Here is a 17,296-nt window from a genome sequence, read left to right as displayed (position 1 = left end):
CAACAAATACCTACAGCTCCTATCAATAACATTAAATTGTGCTGTACCCCTTGCATAGACCAGCTATTAAAAAGATGTTCTGTGCTTTCAGGTGGAGGTATACCTAACACAATGTGTATTGCACACCATAGAAATTTTGCATAATGACAATAAAAAAACAGGTGATGGATAGTTTTTGGCTTGCTACAGAAGCAACAAGTTTTACTACCATTCGCTAAGTTGTCTTTCGTTAGAATCACACATCTTTTAAGATACCACATAAAAATTTTTATTTTAAGAGGAATCTTCGTATGCCAAATTTCTTGCGTAGCTTTAATACCGTTATTGACAAGATACCTATACATTGAATTAATTGTGAAAGCTCCGTTCTTCTGTAAGTTCCACACAACCCTCATTAATATTAATACGTGCAAGTCGTGCAACAAGACTATACCACTCAATTAACTTATTCCCAACTATAGCTCTATGAAAGGAGACATTGAGTAGGTTCGAACCAAGTACCTCCGCCATAGTTGCATGCTTTTTTCGTACTATATTAAACAAAGCTTTTGGGTACTAACCATTTATCTTCCCAAAATCTAATTTGGTTGCCGCTAACTAGTTTGAAACCTTCCTAGATTGAGGAATTAATCTTTTACCCCCATTAGACTTGTCTGAGATAAAATTTTATTTTTCAGATACTTGTTTCTAAGCAAATCTTGCCATACACCATCTTCATTACATAACTTAAACAACCACTTGTTTAGCAGGCACTTGTTTTGTACATCTAGATCTTGTATCCTTATCCCCTGTTCTTTTGATTGACGTAGTATGTTCTATTTGACCGATCATTCTGCCAGAAGAACCTCGACTTATAATATTTAATTTTTTGGACTCCCCTCGGGACTAAAAAAGAGATAGACTAGAGAGAACTGAGTTTATCAAGACTAAATCTCCCCTACCGATAGGAGTTTTCCTTTCCACCTGCTAAGTTTTTTCTCTATTCTATCCTCTATCATCTTCTGATCTTTGTTTGACAATTTTCTATAATGTATTGGAATCCCCAAATAGCAAAAAGGGTAAGAACCTATTTTACAACCGAAACGTTGTGAATATTGAGTTTCACACTTTCTTGCATTCCCAAAATAGAAAATTTCACTTTTGTGAAAGTTAATTTTAAGACCTAATAGTTATAGGCACGAAGGGGAAGCATTTTCTTTGCTTGTTCAATATCATGTCCATAAAAATAACTATATCATCTGCATACTGGAGAATCGACAAACAACCATCAATCAAATTTGGTGCTACCCCTTTCACCTAACTATCGGTGTTTTAGACCGGCAACCTGCTTAGGGAGTACCCAAGGTGGTCTTTTGTGCGGTGTCGTCGAGAATCAAGGAGTCGATGGTGACGCAAGGAACAAGATTTAGACAGGTTCGGGCCGCTAGATCGCGTAATACCCTACGTCCTGTGTGTTGGTTGTATTGAACTTGTGTCGAGTTGCGCTTGTTGAGCTTAGGTGTGCTGTTGATCTAGGTACCCCTGCCCCCCTTTATATACTCCAGGGGCAGGAGAACTAGTCGGATTACAAGGAGTCCTAGTAGGAATACTCGGTATGAGTCCTAGTCGGATTATAAGAGAATCCTAGTAGGAGTCCGACTTCTTCCTTCCTTGCGGGTACTAGGGTCTATCCCCATCACTGACCATCCTCTTTAGCTCTAGCCACGATGATTGCCAACATATGAACAATGATGTTGAAAAGTATCTGAGATAAAGGATCACCCTGCCTATGTTCCTTGTTTGTTTGGAAGTACGATCCTAGTTGATCGTTCACTTTTATCCCCACATTGCTCCCTTGTACAAACGATTTAACCCACTTGCACCATTTTAGGTCAAAACCTTCATTCTAAGTGACTGCTGCAAAAATTCCCATTTAACTTTGTCATAAGCTTTTTGGAAGTCTATCCCTAGGTATAGTCATGCTTAGAGCGACGAATATCAACCGCTTAATCAAATCGGTGCCATGTCATCTCTCCGTCTCTAAATGAAAAATCGATACTAGCAAACTCCAGTGACAAAGCTAAGCTTTGTAAATAGCACGCAAACATATTGTGTCCGTGCATGGCCAATATTACCCGATGTTTTGCTGGACCTGCGCTGCATGCCAGCAGCTGGATCGAAGTACCATTGCGGAAGGTCCATGGCCAGTTGATTTCCAATGAAGATCGTATCCTTCTTCTAGGAAGATTGATCAGTTGACTTGGGGCAATGCAACTGAAAAAATTTGGATAACAATGTCATGATGGGATAATTTGGATCACGAGAGCTACGTCACGGTTTTTATAACAAAATGGTTTAACTAGATCAGACGATGCCCAACAAACTCCATCTCCCAAAATTTTTAGGCCTTTTCCTCACCCTCTCCTCCTGCCCCCTTTGGTCTCTGGGACACGGCTGGATTGAACTCACAGCCCCTATCAATTGAGAAGACAAAACGAGAAAGTGTTTCTATTTTCCCGACCTCTGGATGCTTATCTCTTGCGCACTTTTGGCGTTTGTCCTGTATCGTTTTGGAAGAAGTACCTTGTTTGGTGTCATGCATGGATCTCATTGGGCTCGGCGCCGCACCAGGTAGAAGTCGCTCTTGTGATGCGTTGCGTAGTGAACCGTTCATTCGCACGAATACAGACTGACCTTGCTTTGAGTCAGCCTTAAACTGCTACGACAAGTAATTAAATAGGGAATACGGATACGATATCTTCAGTATTTGTCTGAGGTAGTGATATGATATGATATCGTCAGTTTTTTGAAGAGACTCAGCTACATTGACAAAATCTACCATTCTCTGAAAATGATGACAAAATCTAAGGGTTTTTTTTCTTCTGAAAATGCTGGCAGAATCTATCTGGCATAGGAGTATGCCACAACCACTTAACGTGTACCGCAAAGTCCAAGCTAGCTAGTTCCATGTACTTGCCGGAAAAGTTCTTTTTGCCGTACGTTTCTATAATTCTGGCAATTGTAATTCCAAGGTAGTGGACTGGGCAGTGGCACAAAGTACATCAAGAAGTTCCTGGCCCCAAAGATCTAGTACTGCTATTACCATCGCAAGGCCTAAATTGTTTTTTAGCTTGGTTCTTCAAAGTTGACTTTGACCAATATTGTTTCGTCACAAATAATCACAGTATCTGTACGTAGTCAGGGAAACAACACAATGTGAAAGCATTTTGGGATGTGGAACATTCGTACATTGCGCACATATTATATATAGCTAAAGAGAAACGCTATGGTCAGGGTGTCCGGATGGTCGGACGCTCCCCACCGCTCCGTTCCTTCTACCGTTTTTTTCTTCCCCGTCCCTTTTCTTCTTCAACCTTCCATCCCGACATATTCCTCATCCATCCCGGCGGCAGCACGCTCCCCAACCCCGGCAGTCTCGTCCCGCACCCCGGTGGCCTCGTCCCCCACCCCAACGGCGGTGCGCTCCCCTACCACGGCGTCCTCCTCGTCCACCCCGGCGGCGGCACGCTCCTCCACTCCGGGAACCTCGTCCCCCACCCTAGCGGCACCCCTCCCCCCACTCCGGCGTCCTCAACCAACCGGGAGCGCCCAACCCCCCGGATCCGGTGGCCCTCTCCCTGACCCCGGCGAGATCCGAGCGGGGAAGGATCGGGCGGCGGCCATGGTGGACGACCTTCGGCGGCAGGCTGGTTGTCGTGGATCTGAGTATTGCAATAGGTAACTCATGGTGTTGCAATAGTTGTTTTTGGATGTTGCAACGGTGGCTTTTGATGTTTCATCTGTTTTGCAACAGTCTGACTTGCCAGCAATCGGGTGTTGCACCGGATCCGGTGGCCCTCTCCCCGACCCCGGCGAGATCCGAGCGGGGAAAGATCGAGCGGCGGCCATGGTGGACGACCTTCGGCGGCAGGCTGGTTGTCGTGGATTTTAGTGTTGCAATAGGTACCTCATGGTGTTGAAATAGTTATTTTTGAATGTTGCAACGGTGGTTTTTGATGTTTTATCTGTTTTGCAACAGTCTGACTTGCCAGCAATCGGGTGTTGCACCAACTTGTTCATGATATTGCATATAGTTATTTTCTTTGTTTCGTCTCTTCTTCTTTTGTTGTTGCAATGTTGTAAGAGATGTTTTTTTTCTTGTTGCAATGTGTCTGTTTTGAATGTTGCACGAAGCAATTCGGGATGTTTCATGCACGTAAAGTGTTGCAATCCTCGGTGTTGCAAGTGTTGATTTTTAATGTTTTGATAGTTATTTTTCAATGTTGCGACGGAACGTTCGATAAAACAAAATTATCAGACGTCTGGGCGCTAGCACTTCCCATAGCTAAATGTTTAACCAAGCGTCGGTCAAAACATATAAAGTTCTACTAAATTTTCTAGTCACAACTTAGGCCCCGTTTTCTTCCACTGACTTATTTTTAGCACCCGTTACATCGAATGTTTAGATACTAATTAGGAGTATTAAACGTAGACTATTTACAAAAACCATTACATAAGACGAATCTAAACGGCGAGACGAATCTATTAAGCCTAATTAGTCCATGATTTGACAATGTGTTGCTACAGTAAACATTTGCTAATGATGGATTAATTAGGCGTAATTAGGCTTAATAGATTCGTCTCGCCGTTTAGATTCGTCTTATATAATGGGTTTTGTAAATAGTCTACGTTTAATACTCCTAATTAGTATCTAAACATTCGATGTGACACGTGCTAAAAATAAGTCAGTAGAACAAAACGCCGACGCGTTTTCGGACTCGTTGAGATGATATCATCATCATCATCATAATACATGAATCCCTGCACGGAGTAAATAAACAAATGGCTACAAAGGTGGCCTACGTAAGAATTAGCATTTGAAAACAGTAGTCGGATAAGGAAGAACACTGGCTAATCCACAGATAGCAAATGGTTAAAGAAATGCATCAGCGGCTGCGTAAGAAATCAGTGAGGAGGTTTGTCTTGAGTTCGTAGCTTCTACCACGCAAACCTATCCTCGTCCCTCCGATGAATTCCTGCGAAAAAAGGGAGGACTTTCGCAAGCGGCAAGCCGGATGTCCAGAGCGATCAGTTGGCCTTCGGGTACGCCACTTCGCTCGGATGGGAGTGGGACACGGGAGGATAAGAAAACGGCCGCCGCAACCGCGAAGAAGCTACGGGGGGGTGATGGAAGGATGGTGCTTACCTGTTCTGTTCCGCGGCCTGGCGCGCACCCCGATTCCGAGCTCCGATCCATTGAGTGCACCGAAAGGAAACTGCAACCGAGCAGGCTCCGCTCCGTGGACAACGAAACCGAAGGAAGGATCAGCATGCGGCGCCAACGCACCCCTCCTCACGCGATCCCCAGCCGCCCGGGCGCGCCACGCTCCCCGGTCCGCCCCCTCCCGCACGCGGCCACGCCCCCGCCCTCCCCTCCACGTCACCGCGTCGCGATACCAAACCAATCCTGCCACCCCCCGCCCACAAATATTCCCCCGCCTTTTCCCTCGTCTACTCACCTCCCACCAGGGCACACCACCAGTCCACCACGCACCACCCGAAAACATCGCGGGAATCCAGTTCCATCCCGGCGCCTCCGCCTCTTTAGCATAGCCGAGCAATCGGGTCCTCTCTAGCTTTGCGGCTCGGCTTGCTCGGCCCAGGGCATGTGCCATCCGGGGCTGCCGCCGCTGCCGCCGGGCTGCGCGGTCAGGCGGCGGCCGGGCGTGTCGCCGTCGCCCTCCGCGGCGGCTCGGCCAGGGCCGACGCGGGTGCACCAGGCGCAGCCGCGCCACTACTGCGTGTGCTCGCCCACCGCGCACCGGGGCTCGTTCCGGTGCAGGTGGCACCGCGTCGGCTACGAGTGGGGGCGCCGGCGGCCGTTCGCGCGGGACGGCGCCGGAGCCGAGCAGGCGATGCACGAGTAGGATGGATGGCGGCTCCGTGACGGTCGTCCCTCTGGTGCCATCGACATCGAGAAGCCGGGCTGCAAGCTGCATGTCTGTGTATGTGGTAGTTGATCGATCTCTCGGCCCCTCATGGAGGCATTGTCATGGAGCCTTCTTGTGCAGTCCTGCACTGTGATGATGTAACTGTACAAAGTGCATAGTTGTCAGAAGAAACGCAAACCAGCATGTGTACATGACTCTGTACAGCTCTCAGATTTCTCCAGAAAGTGACATGTGGTCGTGCATTATTGGTTAAGCCATGACTGAAGAATAGCATCTACTGTTCAATCGAATCTGACACTCGGAGTTCATTGAGCCAAGTAAAATCGAGTTCATGAGTATGCAACAGCCTACACGTATAAGGAAAAGAATAGCAGCCTGATATAGCTATTCAGTCCATTGTGATCCTGCCCGGACCTCCCTTGAGCGAGCTGTACAGCGGCCTCGATCGTTTGAAGCCGAATATGTCTGTGATCCTGTACGTTTTCGGCGGATCAGCTTCGGCAACCGCCTTCTTGAACTCTGCCGAATGGTTGCCACTGAAGACTTGCACGCTTATTGTCCTCCTTTCAGGCGCATCCAGTTTTATGTACTGATCGAAGAACGCAATGAATTCTTCTTTTTTGAGCTCTCTTAGGAGAGCGACCTGGCAAATGTTATTTCGAGGTCAGCACATCTTGTTGACAATTAATACTCAACCTTATTATTTTCTGTTTTCTCTGAATAGTAACAGTGATAAAATTTTGAGAAAACTTCTCAACTCGTACGCCATTTTTGTTTAACTACAACCTGTTTTCTTTGTACTTGATGTAATGTTCTTTTACAATGAAGCATTTTAACCAAAGGATAACTCTTACCTCTGACTCGACCCTGTCAAACTTGAGAGTTCCCGCATCAATCTCTCCCCAGTAGAAATGGGATTCCTCCCATAAGTTTTTGAACTTCTCCAGTTTAGAGTCAATGAGTGATTTCACATTTCTCTGAACCAAAAAAATTCACTGTCAAGAATACCAAATAATGTCCTCTGGTTGTGGACCTCTGAATAGTCCAATATTGCAGTAACATATAAAATACTCTCTCCGTTTTAAAATATACTACTCCCTCCATAAACTACTCCCTTCATTCCAAAATGTAGGTCGTTTTGGGTTTTCTAGATACATGGATTTTTCTATGCACCTAAATATAGGGTTATGTCTAGATACATAGCAAAATCTATGTAACTAAAATACCAAAACGACCTATATTTTGGAATGGAGGGAGTATGATGTTAATAAAACAGGGGGGGTATGGATTCTAAATTCAATTATGATGTCGTATTTCTGTCCATTTTTAAACCCTAGTTCTTCATCCTTTCGATCCACTCTCTAAATCGTGTTTTCTCATAAGCAGTGAGCCCTGTGGTGGATGTGGCTTCTTGTGACAACAACGGAGACTTTTAAGAGTGTTTTATGGAAGATTTCTGAAAAGAAATTGCAATTTGACATCGAGCATCACATAAACTACAATAACATGGAAGTACAAAATGTGGAGTCAACTAACCTTGAAATCCTTGTCAGACAGTTCATGGATTTTGCTTTCAAACATCTTGAAGAATTCATCAACTCTAGCATCAAGGTATGCAGGATCCTAGGTGCCCAACATAGTATCAGTAGAAGCTAGCAGAATCTTAGTCATTCATTTTTTTAAAAAAAATATTAGTCGTGCCAAATACTCTAAAATATTATATCAGTAGAAGCAAAGGCAGAATTTTTGTCAAGTCAGTTATCCTAGTTTTGAACTTGTACCTTAACTGTGGACTGAATAACCACCTGGAGTGCCCAGACTCCATAGTCAGATCTGAAGAATGATAACATTCATAGTAAGCTAGGTTTTAAATGGTCAAATTCAAATGCGAACTAAAACCTTATGTTATTCCTGAAAAGAGAAAGGAACAAGCAATACGTATAATACAAAACCTCTGGCATATACCTTAGAGAAAGACTTGTTATATACCCAAGCTGCTCAACTGTTCGTAGCTGGTTGAAGGCAGGCTGGCTAGCAATTAAAGAGAACAGCTGAAGTTTGATATTCGAGCTGGCATCATCCTGATGTACCTGAATATACTCAACATGTTTAGTATTCTGGCATGCTAGCTGTTAACTGAAATGTTCCCCTAAACAATGTACATTCGATATAACCATTACAGTCCCTATTATATTGAACTAGGGAAAAGTATTTAGTCTTATCCTGACTTTTCGTCAGAGTGGATTCTTTAGATCAATTCAGTCTGCCTAATAAATAAATTCTTGTTGAGTCTGAGCATTCGACGTTAATATGCATCTGAGCACAATATTATACCTTAGAGCTTTAAAGATTGAAGGATGGAAAAAAATCTGATTCGAATGAGTTTGACGGAGTAAAATGGGCCAGTAGCCAACTGAGCAGCAACTAGTGAACTGCCAACAATCCTCGACACAATGTTCCAACTATCATTAAACTGACAACAAACACTAGATAACAGGGAGCAGAATCACCAAATTAGTAAACATTTTGGTACATTAGTTGTGTGCTAAAGGTAATAATTTCGGTACATTAGTTCTGCACAAAAGGTTTTAAGGTACCACATTTATACTGCACCTGTTGCACCAAATCACGTAAGAAATCTATACCTGAATATATTGGATAACTGATGAATTCTCATTTTTCTGATTTAAGCCCTCAATTTGGTAGTAGCATTTCAACTCATTTTCAAGCATGATAACCCTTTTAGTCAGATATTGTGATGGAGAAATGCATTTGAACATAGTATTGGGGGTATTGAATATGGTGTCCTCAATCTCCTGCGCAATAGATCTTGCCTCACTTGGTTCAATGTTTCCTACAAGGAGAGTTTTATTAGGCATGATTAAAGATATATTTTCCATTCATGACCCACAAAAATAAAATAACACCATAATTAGTACGGAAGTATGCCAAACCTTGAATATAACATTCCAAAAATGTCTTCGATAGCAAGTTTGGTAAAAACTTGGCGAGAGAATCTGATTCAAGCTTCAAAAGAGCTTCAAGTTTCTCAGCTACAGGCCATTTTTTATCTTCCAATATTAAAGAAACATAGTATGAAGCTTGTTTATGCGGTTGACTGAAATTAAAATTTTGGTAGTCTTTGGCAGAAGTTTCCTGAGATTGGAAGATGTTGGTCAGTAATATCATGAAAAAAGATCATCACAAGAAAGACTACTATGTTCAGTATTTTGCAAATGCCTGATGCGGACCTTGTTATCCTAGATTTGAGATAGCAGTCACAGGACAAGTGTTAAGTTTAATGAAATATATTGCAACATGCAGCATCTCACATAATTGGTCCCAACGATCCACAGTATTACTGCCATTAATGAAATGTGTATAGTGCTCTACTTTTTCGTAATCACAATGTGATGAGTTACTCATATGCATAAATGCATAAAAAACGGCAGTTACACCAGGGAGTTGACAAAATACACTGTTGGGAGTTGACATAAGTACTAAGATTAACAGCTTAGGATATATACAGTTATAAATCTTTTGTGAATAGACTTGTCAAGTGTGTCTAGAATCTAGATGTCTGCATTCACAGAATTCAAATTAACCTTCTACTGTTCAGCTAGATGGTTTGTCACAAGTTTTCCTAAACTTTCATGACAACTGGTAAGCCAAAATACTGTTTTCAACAACTGACAAAATAAACCACAGTAATGCCTCCTGAGAACCAGGTCTGTGAACCTTCATGCTTTCAAAACTCAGAATGTCATGTCCATAACTTAAATTGGACACAGCTCTCCGTGAACATCTAAGTTGCAATTTGACAGAAAATCAGAGATTAATGAAACTGAAATTCCTCTGCCAAATGAACTGGTATGAATAAACTTCATTACAAGGGAATGATTACGAATTTAAATGTTACTGAGCAAAATTATGAAAGGAAAGCTTGCACCAGAATATTAAGATCCACATCATACCTTCAGGGCAGAAAACCTATTAGGCTTAACTTCAAAATTAGCAATTTGCTTCAGTATGGCATTTAGGAGAACCCTCATCTTATCATTGTAACCACCTAAGGAGACCTTTAAACAGATACATTTAAATGTTTGAGTTCTAATAAAAAACTAGCATAATAACAGCAACTTCACTATGCATCAGAATTCTAACAAACAGCATGGAAATTATACACTGCGCAGCTTAACTGTTAGGGGCATTCATTGAAGACAAAAGCAATCATAGTAACTACAATTACCTGGAATCCTGCTGAAGTAAGATAGATTGAATAGTATAAGCCGGCAATTTGAGCATCATAAGCTGCAAAACGCACAAATAATTTGTCAGTAAACATTTGAACCTAAATTTGGCAGGAGCACTACCTAAACTAACTGTTATGGTGAAAAAAAAAGGTTTACCCTATTAACAAATTAGTGCTTACCATAAGCATTCAAATAATCCACTAATAAATCAACAAAGAGATCAGTAGAAATGATTGCTTCGGGAGAGTGGCTTGATAATGGGCAATGGAAATCAATTATAATGTGAACCTTTGGTGTGGAGAACAGCAAGTCAGGCTTATACCACAACCGTGAAAGTGGTGTCTTCCTTAATACTGTTGGAAAAGTAACCTGGTAAAACATTTTTTTTGTTAGAGTTATTTACTATGTAAGGTCTCAACAATGCATTCGAGTATGCTGACGCCAATATTAAAGTACTACAGAATTGACCTTTTCATGCACTTCTTTAAGAGATAAATCCTTTGGAATGAATATATTAGGCTCTGGGATATGGAGTTTCTCTGTAGGAGCTTTTTTAATCCATTTCTGTCAAGTAGAGACAATCAATATTAGAACATCAATATGGCAGGTGGAATAAGATGATGGGAGTATAATAAAGAAAATGGGATTTTTAAAAAGACGAACCTGTATCACAGGAGGAGTAACGTTTTCAACAGAATATGGTGTATCATACCAGGGCTCAGAAGAGGTAGTAGATCCTTCAAATTTTTTGGACTCCCAGAATATTCTAAATAGAGAGAAATAAGTATTGCGTCAAAAAAAAACAAATGCATATAGTGCGATAGGCAAAGCATGTGTGAAATAAGTTCAAGATACGAATGGAGATAAGTTCAGGATATCAATGTAAAGCCAGATAATCAGCCATTGACTGACTTTTTAACCACTGCCTATGAATGAAGCTAGGGCCAGTAGGATAACTTAACAACCTAACAAGTTTGTTATAGTACAAATTATACCCAAGGAGTCTATGAATTATAAGCTAGATAGGTCAAATACGCTGCTGCAGATACTGTCATACTAAGGCTGTAGTGCTTCCCAGCTCATGATTTTCTAAAGTTAAAAATTATCCAGGCACAATCCCAACCCCCAGACACCTCCAATATATATGCACATGCGGGCGCGCATGCATTGAACAAAAGCATTTCAGCACAACCACAGGATAAAAGGTGTCAAAAGAACATCTATATTCCAGAAAAGTGAATAGGTTTTCAAATCTGTATACTAGTCTACAAGGTTCATTACAGCTTTGCTGCTCTTTTCTTTTGATCTGCATACTCATCAGTGATTGAAGTGACAAAAGGGAAGAGAAATTTCATTTTATACTTGATTTAAATGTTCCCCTCCTTTTATAGCTTAGAAAAGAACCATTCCATGTACCATGTGTTTACAAATTACAAGGAATACAACATAGATGGTAGGCAAAAACAAAGATGCCATGTGAACTGCATGAGTGTACCTTACTCTTTCAGGTGACAACTGATCGAGTATCATCCTTATTCTCTGTGGCGCATACTTTGATGGCAATGCTGATCCAACCAGCCACTCTTCTGGTGGGAACAACTGCAAGCAAGTTTCAGAGTATTTGAAATTGAAGACGAAGTTGCAGTTCAACAAATTTCCGGAACATTGATGAAATTATAGGTAACTTAATTTTTGGTGCTTAGTGTTGTCATTGAAAGAATATAGCAAGAGAGTATATTACTATAATAAAAACAACTATCATAAATAACTGCAAAAGCTGAAACATGTAATGGGTTTTAGAGAATATACCCGCATACTTGAGACAGTACCCGTCACATAGCTGATTGGATGGACTTTGTCTTGATAATGGAACTCTGTTTCATTTATTGCCACAAGCTAGCAAATAACAGATATTAGCATTTACATTTCTCTAATCGAGTGTAAATCAATTTCATATGTTCCACAAAATGCTGAAAACATGTAGAAGGATTGATATTATGAGTTTGTATTGGCAACAAACAACCTCTAAATAATATGTGAAGGAAACATGAGTCCAAGAATGCAGTGCCCATATCCAAATACTCATGCTACATCATTACTCACGAGCAGATTAAGTCTATCATCTGTGTTTCTGTCCCTCAGAGAAGTATATGTGGATACAAAATCATAACTCATCAAATAATTTTACATAAAAATGTTAATCATGCACCTTTGCATTACCTCATTAAATATCCACTCATGGACTCCGTCTTCTTTTAATAGAAGAAGATATTTGAAGATCAATCCAACAATATCCTCCACGTGTTCTGAAATAAAGCATATGGGCACAAGAGGCTTAATAAATATCAAAGTGGTTCAAGTTAAAATAGCTATGCTGGTTCAAATAACCAAATATGGATGAAACTAACCATGACCAGCATCAGTGAGCCTCATGCTTATTGAGAAAAAGGAATATTCAGTGCTGTCAGTGCTCTCTCCAGCCATCAAGTTCATGGCCCATCCTACAGTAGCAAAATTTAGACATATCACGGTTGTGCACAAGTTGATATCTAAGAAAGTAAAGGATGATACACTGTATTTCAAGTAGATAAGGAAGCAAAGGTACATCAAAAATCAACTTTAGAATTAAACTTGCCTAGTTCCTTTATAATATGGAAGATGGAGCCCTCGCCTTCATGCCCAATAAGGTGACTCAGATAATGGCAAGGCCCTTCTTTGTAAAACTGGATGGTAGGTGTAATTGGCCATATTATTCTTAGATAGTCACCTTCTTCTATTGGCAGTGCTTTGACAATAAGCTGTATAACGAGCATGAGAAATCCCTTGTGATTTGCATCATTACACTATTTTTTTCTGACAAATAAAACTGTTGAGCACTCTGTCTTCTACCTGTAAATGTTCCTCTGAAAGAGGATGACTTGGACATTTGAAGCTTCTCTGGTCAGTGTTCTTTATGTCACTAAACATACGCTCGACCAAGCCCTGAGTGCAATCGAGGCTCTCTACAAAAGCATTTTATCAATTTTTAATAGGTTTATGTACTCCAATGTACCAATTTGCATTACTTACCCTTTCCATAAACAACAAGGTGCATAAGATTTGCTGAATAATTCTCATAAAACTTCAGAAGTTCATCTCTGATGTCCAAGCCCCTCCCTTTTGGTTTAGTTTCTAGTGTCTCCCAACTTCCTGATATACCAAATCGCAAATTAGAAGAAACAAAATGACAAAATAAGCACCGCTGCAGCTGTCTGAACATAGAGCATTCTTACCAGTACTGAATTTATGGTAAGGGTGATCCTTTGAAGCCAGATGCTTTTGAAGCTGGGAAGGGAAAAAAGGAGAAAGAAACTGAGGCCACAGTACAGCATGTCTATGGGATTATAACTTTAGATTGAAGAGACCGCAAATTTGAGAACTGGAGGAACTTTTTCTTAAATATATGTGTTAGCTGTGTATACCTACATGTATTTTCCCTCTAGTTGGAGGATTTTTTGCCATATATACACCTTATACATCTTGCCCCTATGGGCCATGGAATAGATCTGAGTTTCTCATTCCTAACAATATTGAGGATAAGCAAGATTTCGGTAATGCAAAATATGGTTGATTATTGTTCTCACATTATCATGATTGCCTTAAGATTTACACTGCTATTTTTATAATTGGGAGCACACTCGTAGATACTAAAATTCGAGAAACTGGCGGATACTTTGAGCATAAGATAAACTTGTGTAATGCAAAACATTGTTTGATTGTTGTTGCAACATATTTATGATACTCTTAAATATTCACGCTGTTAAGCACAACATGTAAATAAGAAAATTGTGTATTCAAAATGCATCTATGCTTTACTGACTGCAGTTTCGTTGGAGATATAGCATAGAATGCAAAAGGATTATCTGATGAATCATGAGTCATGACTAACAAATCTGAACTTCTGAGTACCTGATACATTCTCCAGCCATCAGACAACAAATTTTTCTTGTGCTCTGAAAGGTCAATAAAATAGCAAAATTAGCCAGAATGTGCTTCTCATTACTGAAAATAAGACATTTGTAAAGTACAAAGTTATCATGGCTGTTAGTTCAGACTAGTATAACATTAATCAGGCAACCAAGCTAGTTGCTTTGAGGAATTCAGTGGAAAACCACAGAAGCATATGCCTGGGCAGAGAAGCAACTGTCCCATACAAATAGCATCCATGCATAAAACAACTGCTTACCAGAATCAACAGCTTTTATCTCTCTAAGAACAGCATCCTGTGACATCAGCGGCTTAATAAAGAACTGAGCAAACCTGTGCATCAGGAATCACCTCATTATTATTCAATAAACAAATGCAGGACATAAACCACCACCTTATCCAATCGATATGAACTAACTGAACATAAAGTACCGTTGATGAAACTTACCTATCTAAAGCTTCTTCAAAATTGTCCACATTGACATCAAAATAGAAATTTGTTGTCTCTGAGCTCGTATATGCATTGTAAGAGCCACCATGCTGATAATTTTCATATCATACCAAATTGTTAAAATATGGACCATGCATGTCAGAGGTAGCCGTTTTTTTTTTTTTTTTTTTTTTGGGGGGGGGTGGGGGGGGGGGGTAATAAGGGGACATGGCATGAAGCATGATAGATATTCACTTAAAAGAATCATAATAACAGGATTTCCAGGCAGCAAATCGTGTAAAGTGTGGAGCTCTTAGCCTCTTAAGAACTTATGACAGGAAGTTGTTGCTGCTTCCTTTGTAACATTTTCCCTGCCCTGTAAGGGCACAACGACACCACAGAACATCTGAATATGGACTCTGCTTGCAGAACTAGGTGTGTTTGGTTCAAGAACCAGAGAGGTTACAACTGAAGTTTAGTTATTAACAGTATATGGTAGGTTGATCCATTAGTGCTGCACTCTGCGACCACAATAGTGAAAACTATGTCCTTATGACCGTAGATACAACTGTACATTCAGCGAGACTTCCTAAAATGATGGTAAGTGTACACGAGTCATCAAATCCCACCTGTCACAGCCTGCCTAACTAAAAACCTTTCCTGTTGTCCTTTCTCTATCGCTGTGTCATTTTGTCAATTATCACACTCAATGTGTCACTAATACTTGCATAAAAGAATTAAGATGAAGTGAATTAGGTTGAATTTTTGCAACTCGAAGTTGATTAACAAAATGTACCTCTGTGATATATTTCGTATACTCATGTTCTCCAGGGTATTTCTCGCTGGCATAAAATAGCATGTGCTCTGTGAGCAAAGACAATGGTATACATCAATACGAGAAAGAGAATAGAGAAATTCTTAAATGAAAGTAAATTTGATTTAATGCAACTGATGCACGAGCCATCATGCTCATCAACCATTTCGCCTTTATAAGATTAGCAGATTGTGCAGAAAACGTCGCCCATCAATTTAAATTCACGTGGTCTCAACTCCCATGTGGAAATGCTGCTTTCGCATGCATATGCAGAGTAAGTGTGCTCCTGTACAGTCCCGCACGAGTAGCTCTGTGTTTAGAAAAAAAAATCACCCGGCAGACAAGTGTGGATCATATAAAATAGTACTAGCATCGCGCAAGCTGCCAAGGATCGCATCAGACCACAACGTGTAGGAGCAGTTTATATTATCTGGAGAATGCGCTCCAGTCATAGAATTCAATTTTGTCACCGACTAACATTATTTTAACTACAAACTGACATAACAAACCATTTTTAAACCTTCGCGAAAAGCAAGTACTCAGAGGACGATGACACAGAATGCAAAGAGCCGTTACCCTGAACCGAAAAAGTTGATTATGCCGGCCGTACGCGATCAATCACAATTCTTTTGCTCTGATTCTACGTCAAAACCATCCACTGTTCAGTTCGAAAAAAAAAACAGTCCACTGTTCAATCTGACGGTCCGAATATGCCGAGCTACCCCTCAACTAGCACCATATCATAGGGAACATCCAGTGACTTTGACTGCAAATCTACAACGTCATCATTTGACCCAGGATAGCGGCCAAGAGTGTCCTTGATTCGACAGAGACAATTCCAGACCCCAGCCGGATCCCAAAAGGGGATCCATGCCGGCGCGCGAGCGATTCAGCGAATCGCAGAGCGAAAGCTCCGCCGCGGGGCCCGGTGCCGTAGCGAAGAATCCCCCACCTAATCATTGCCTAGCCCAGGTCCTCACCTCACTCAACGAATCAAACATGAATCCGGATGGTGATTCGATCAGCACACGCGCACGCAACGAACCGAGTGAATCGGAGTGCTGGCAGCCAGCGAACGGGACGAGGCGGAGAGGACGAACTCACCGAGGAAGTGCGCGAGGCCCTCGAGCCCCTCCGGGTCGCTGAACGAGCCCACCTCGACCTCCATGCACGCCGCCGCCTGCGCACAGCGAGAGACACGGAGGAAGGATTAACAACCAAACACCAAAATCACGCGAAGACGATGACTGATCAGCCAGCGAGAAAAGCATTCCCCGCACCGCACTCGCGGCGGCCACGGGAGGCGGGACGCGGACGGACCTTGTCGGTGTCGGGGTCGCTGATGAGCAGGATCTCGAGCGCGTTGGGGAGCACCACCCGGCGGTACTCCCGCTTGTCGCTGCGCGCGCGGATGAACTCCACATCCCTGCTTCCCGCCGGCGCCGCCACCGCCGCCGCCATCCCCACTCCACTCGCTCCCACTCCACCCGTCCCCCCTACTCCTTCCTCTCTTCGCTTCCACGCGATCCTCTAGCGATCTCTCACGGCCGAATGGTGGATTGGATTGGGGGACCAAGCTTAAGCGAAGCTAGTTGGGACTCGGGACTTTGGGAGACTCGAATTTTCTATCTCGTTGTCAATTTATATAGGCAGGGGGAAGTTGCCGTCCCGGTGGGTGGCTTGCCGCACAGGTTTGAGATTTGATTTGAGAGAAGCGAAGCGAGACTCCGCTCTGACCCTCTCGTCTCTGCGATAGCCAATAGGAAATTGTTGGCGTTTTGGAAGCGACCTCGTCTGGATTTGTTGGGTATCGGTATCGGAAGAGCGTTGCCTGCCAAAAAGAAAAATGGGAGAGCGGACGTCGCTAAGCAACGGCATTGCATTAGGTAGCGATCGCTCTCGT

At 42.0% G+C, this 17,296-nt stretch overlaps 1 protein-coding gene across 1 annotated transcript; it reads right to left on the bottom strand.

Moving 5' to 3' along the window:
• Nucleotides 1–6,115: 6,115 nt before the first annotated feature.
• On the bottom strand, nt 6,116–17,185 carry LOC101755850 (insulin-degrading enzyme-like 1, peroxisomal). Its single transcript, XM_004970120.4, has 26 exons — nt 16,714–17,185; nt 16,498–16,573; nt 15,376–15,443; nt 14,598–14,689; nt 14,409–14,482; nt 14,132–14,175; nt 13,456–13,507; nt 13,253–13,372; nt 13,073–13,185; nt 12,819–12,981; nt 12,592–12,684; nt 12,404–12,489; nt 11,993–12,079; nt 11,679–11,782; nt 10,847–10,949; nt 10,652–10,747; nt 10,363–10,552; nt 10,180–10,241; nt 9,905–10,009; nt 8,885–9,086; nt 8,576–8,784; nt 7,896–8,020; nt 7,712–7,763; nt 7,467–7,553; nt 6,785–6,907; nt 6,116–6,573 (listed from the first exon to the last, which is right to left on the bottom strand). The coding sequence occupies exons 1-26, from the start codon at nt 16,852–16,854 to the stop codon at nt 6,319–6,321; spliced, it is 2,922 nt and encodes a 973-aa protein (XP_004970177.1). The 5' UTR covers nt 16,855–17,185; the 3' UTR covers nt 6,116–6,318.
• Nucleotides 17,186–17,296: the final 111 nt, after the last annotated feature.

The sequence above is a fragment of the Setaria italica genome, chromosome V (assembly GCF_000263155.2).
Source record: "Setaria italica strain Yugu1 chromosome V, Setaria_italica_v2.0, whole genome shotgun sequence".
Taxonomy (NCBI): domain Eukaryota; kingdom Viridiplantae; phylum Streptophyta; class Magnoliopsida; order Poales; family Poaceae; genus Setaria; species Setaria italica.
Note: the sequence above shows the minus strand (reverse complement) of the source record. Positions and strands in the feature narration are given on the sequence as shown.

Bases quoted from the DNA above. Each gene is read 5' to 3' on its own strand.
- LOC101755850 (XM_004970120.4), bottom strand. From the start codon at position 16,854: ATGGCGGCGGCGGTGGCGGCGCCGGCGGGAAGCAGGGATGTGGAGTTC. The intron at 13,508-14,131 runs GTACTCAGAAGT...TTCCCTTCCCAG, and splicing joins ATGGCTGGAGAATGTATCAG to CTTCAAAAGCATCTGGCTTC. The intron at 6,574-6,784 runs GTAAGAGTTATC...AACATTTGCCAG, and splicing joins TTGACAGGGTCGAGTCAGAG to GTCGCTCTCCTAAGAGAGCT.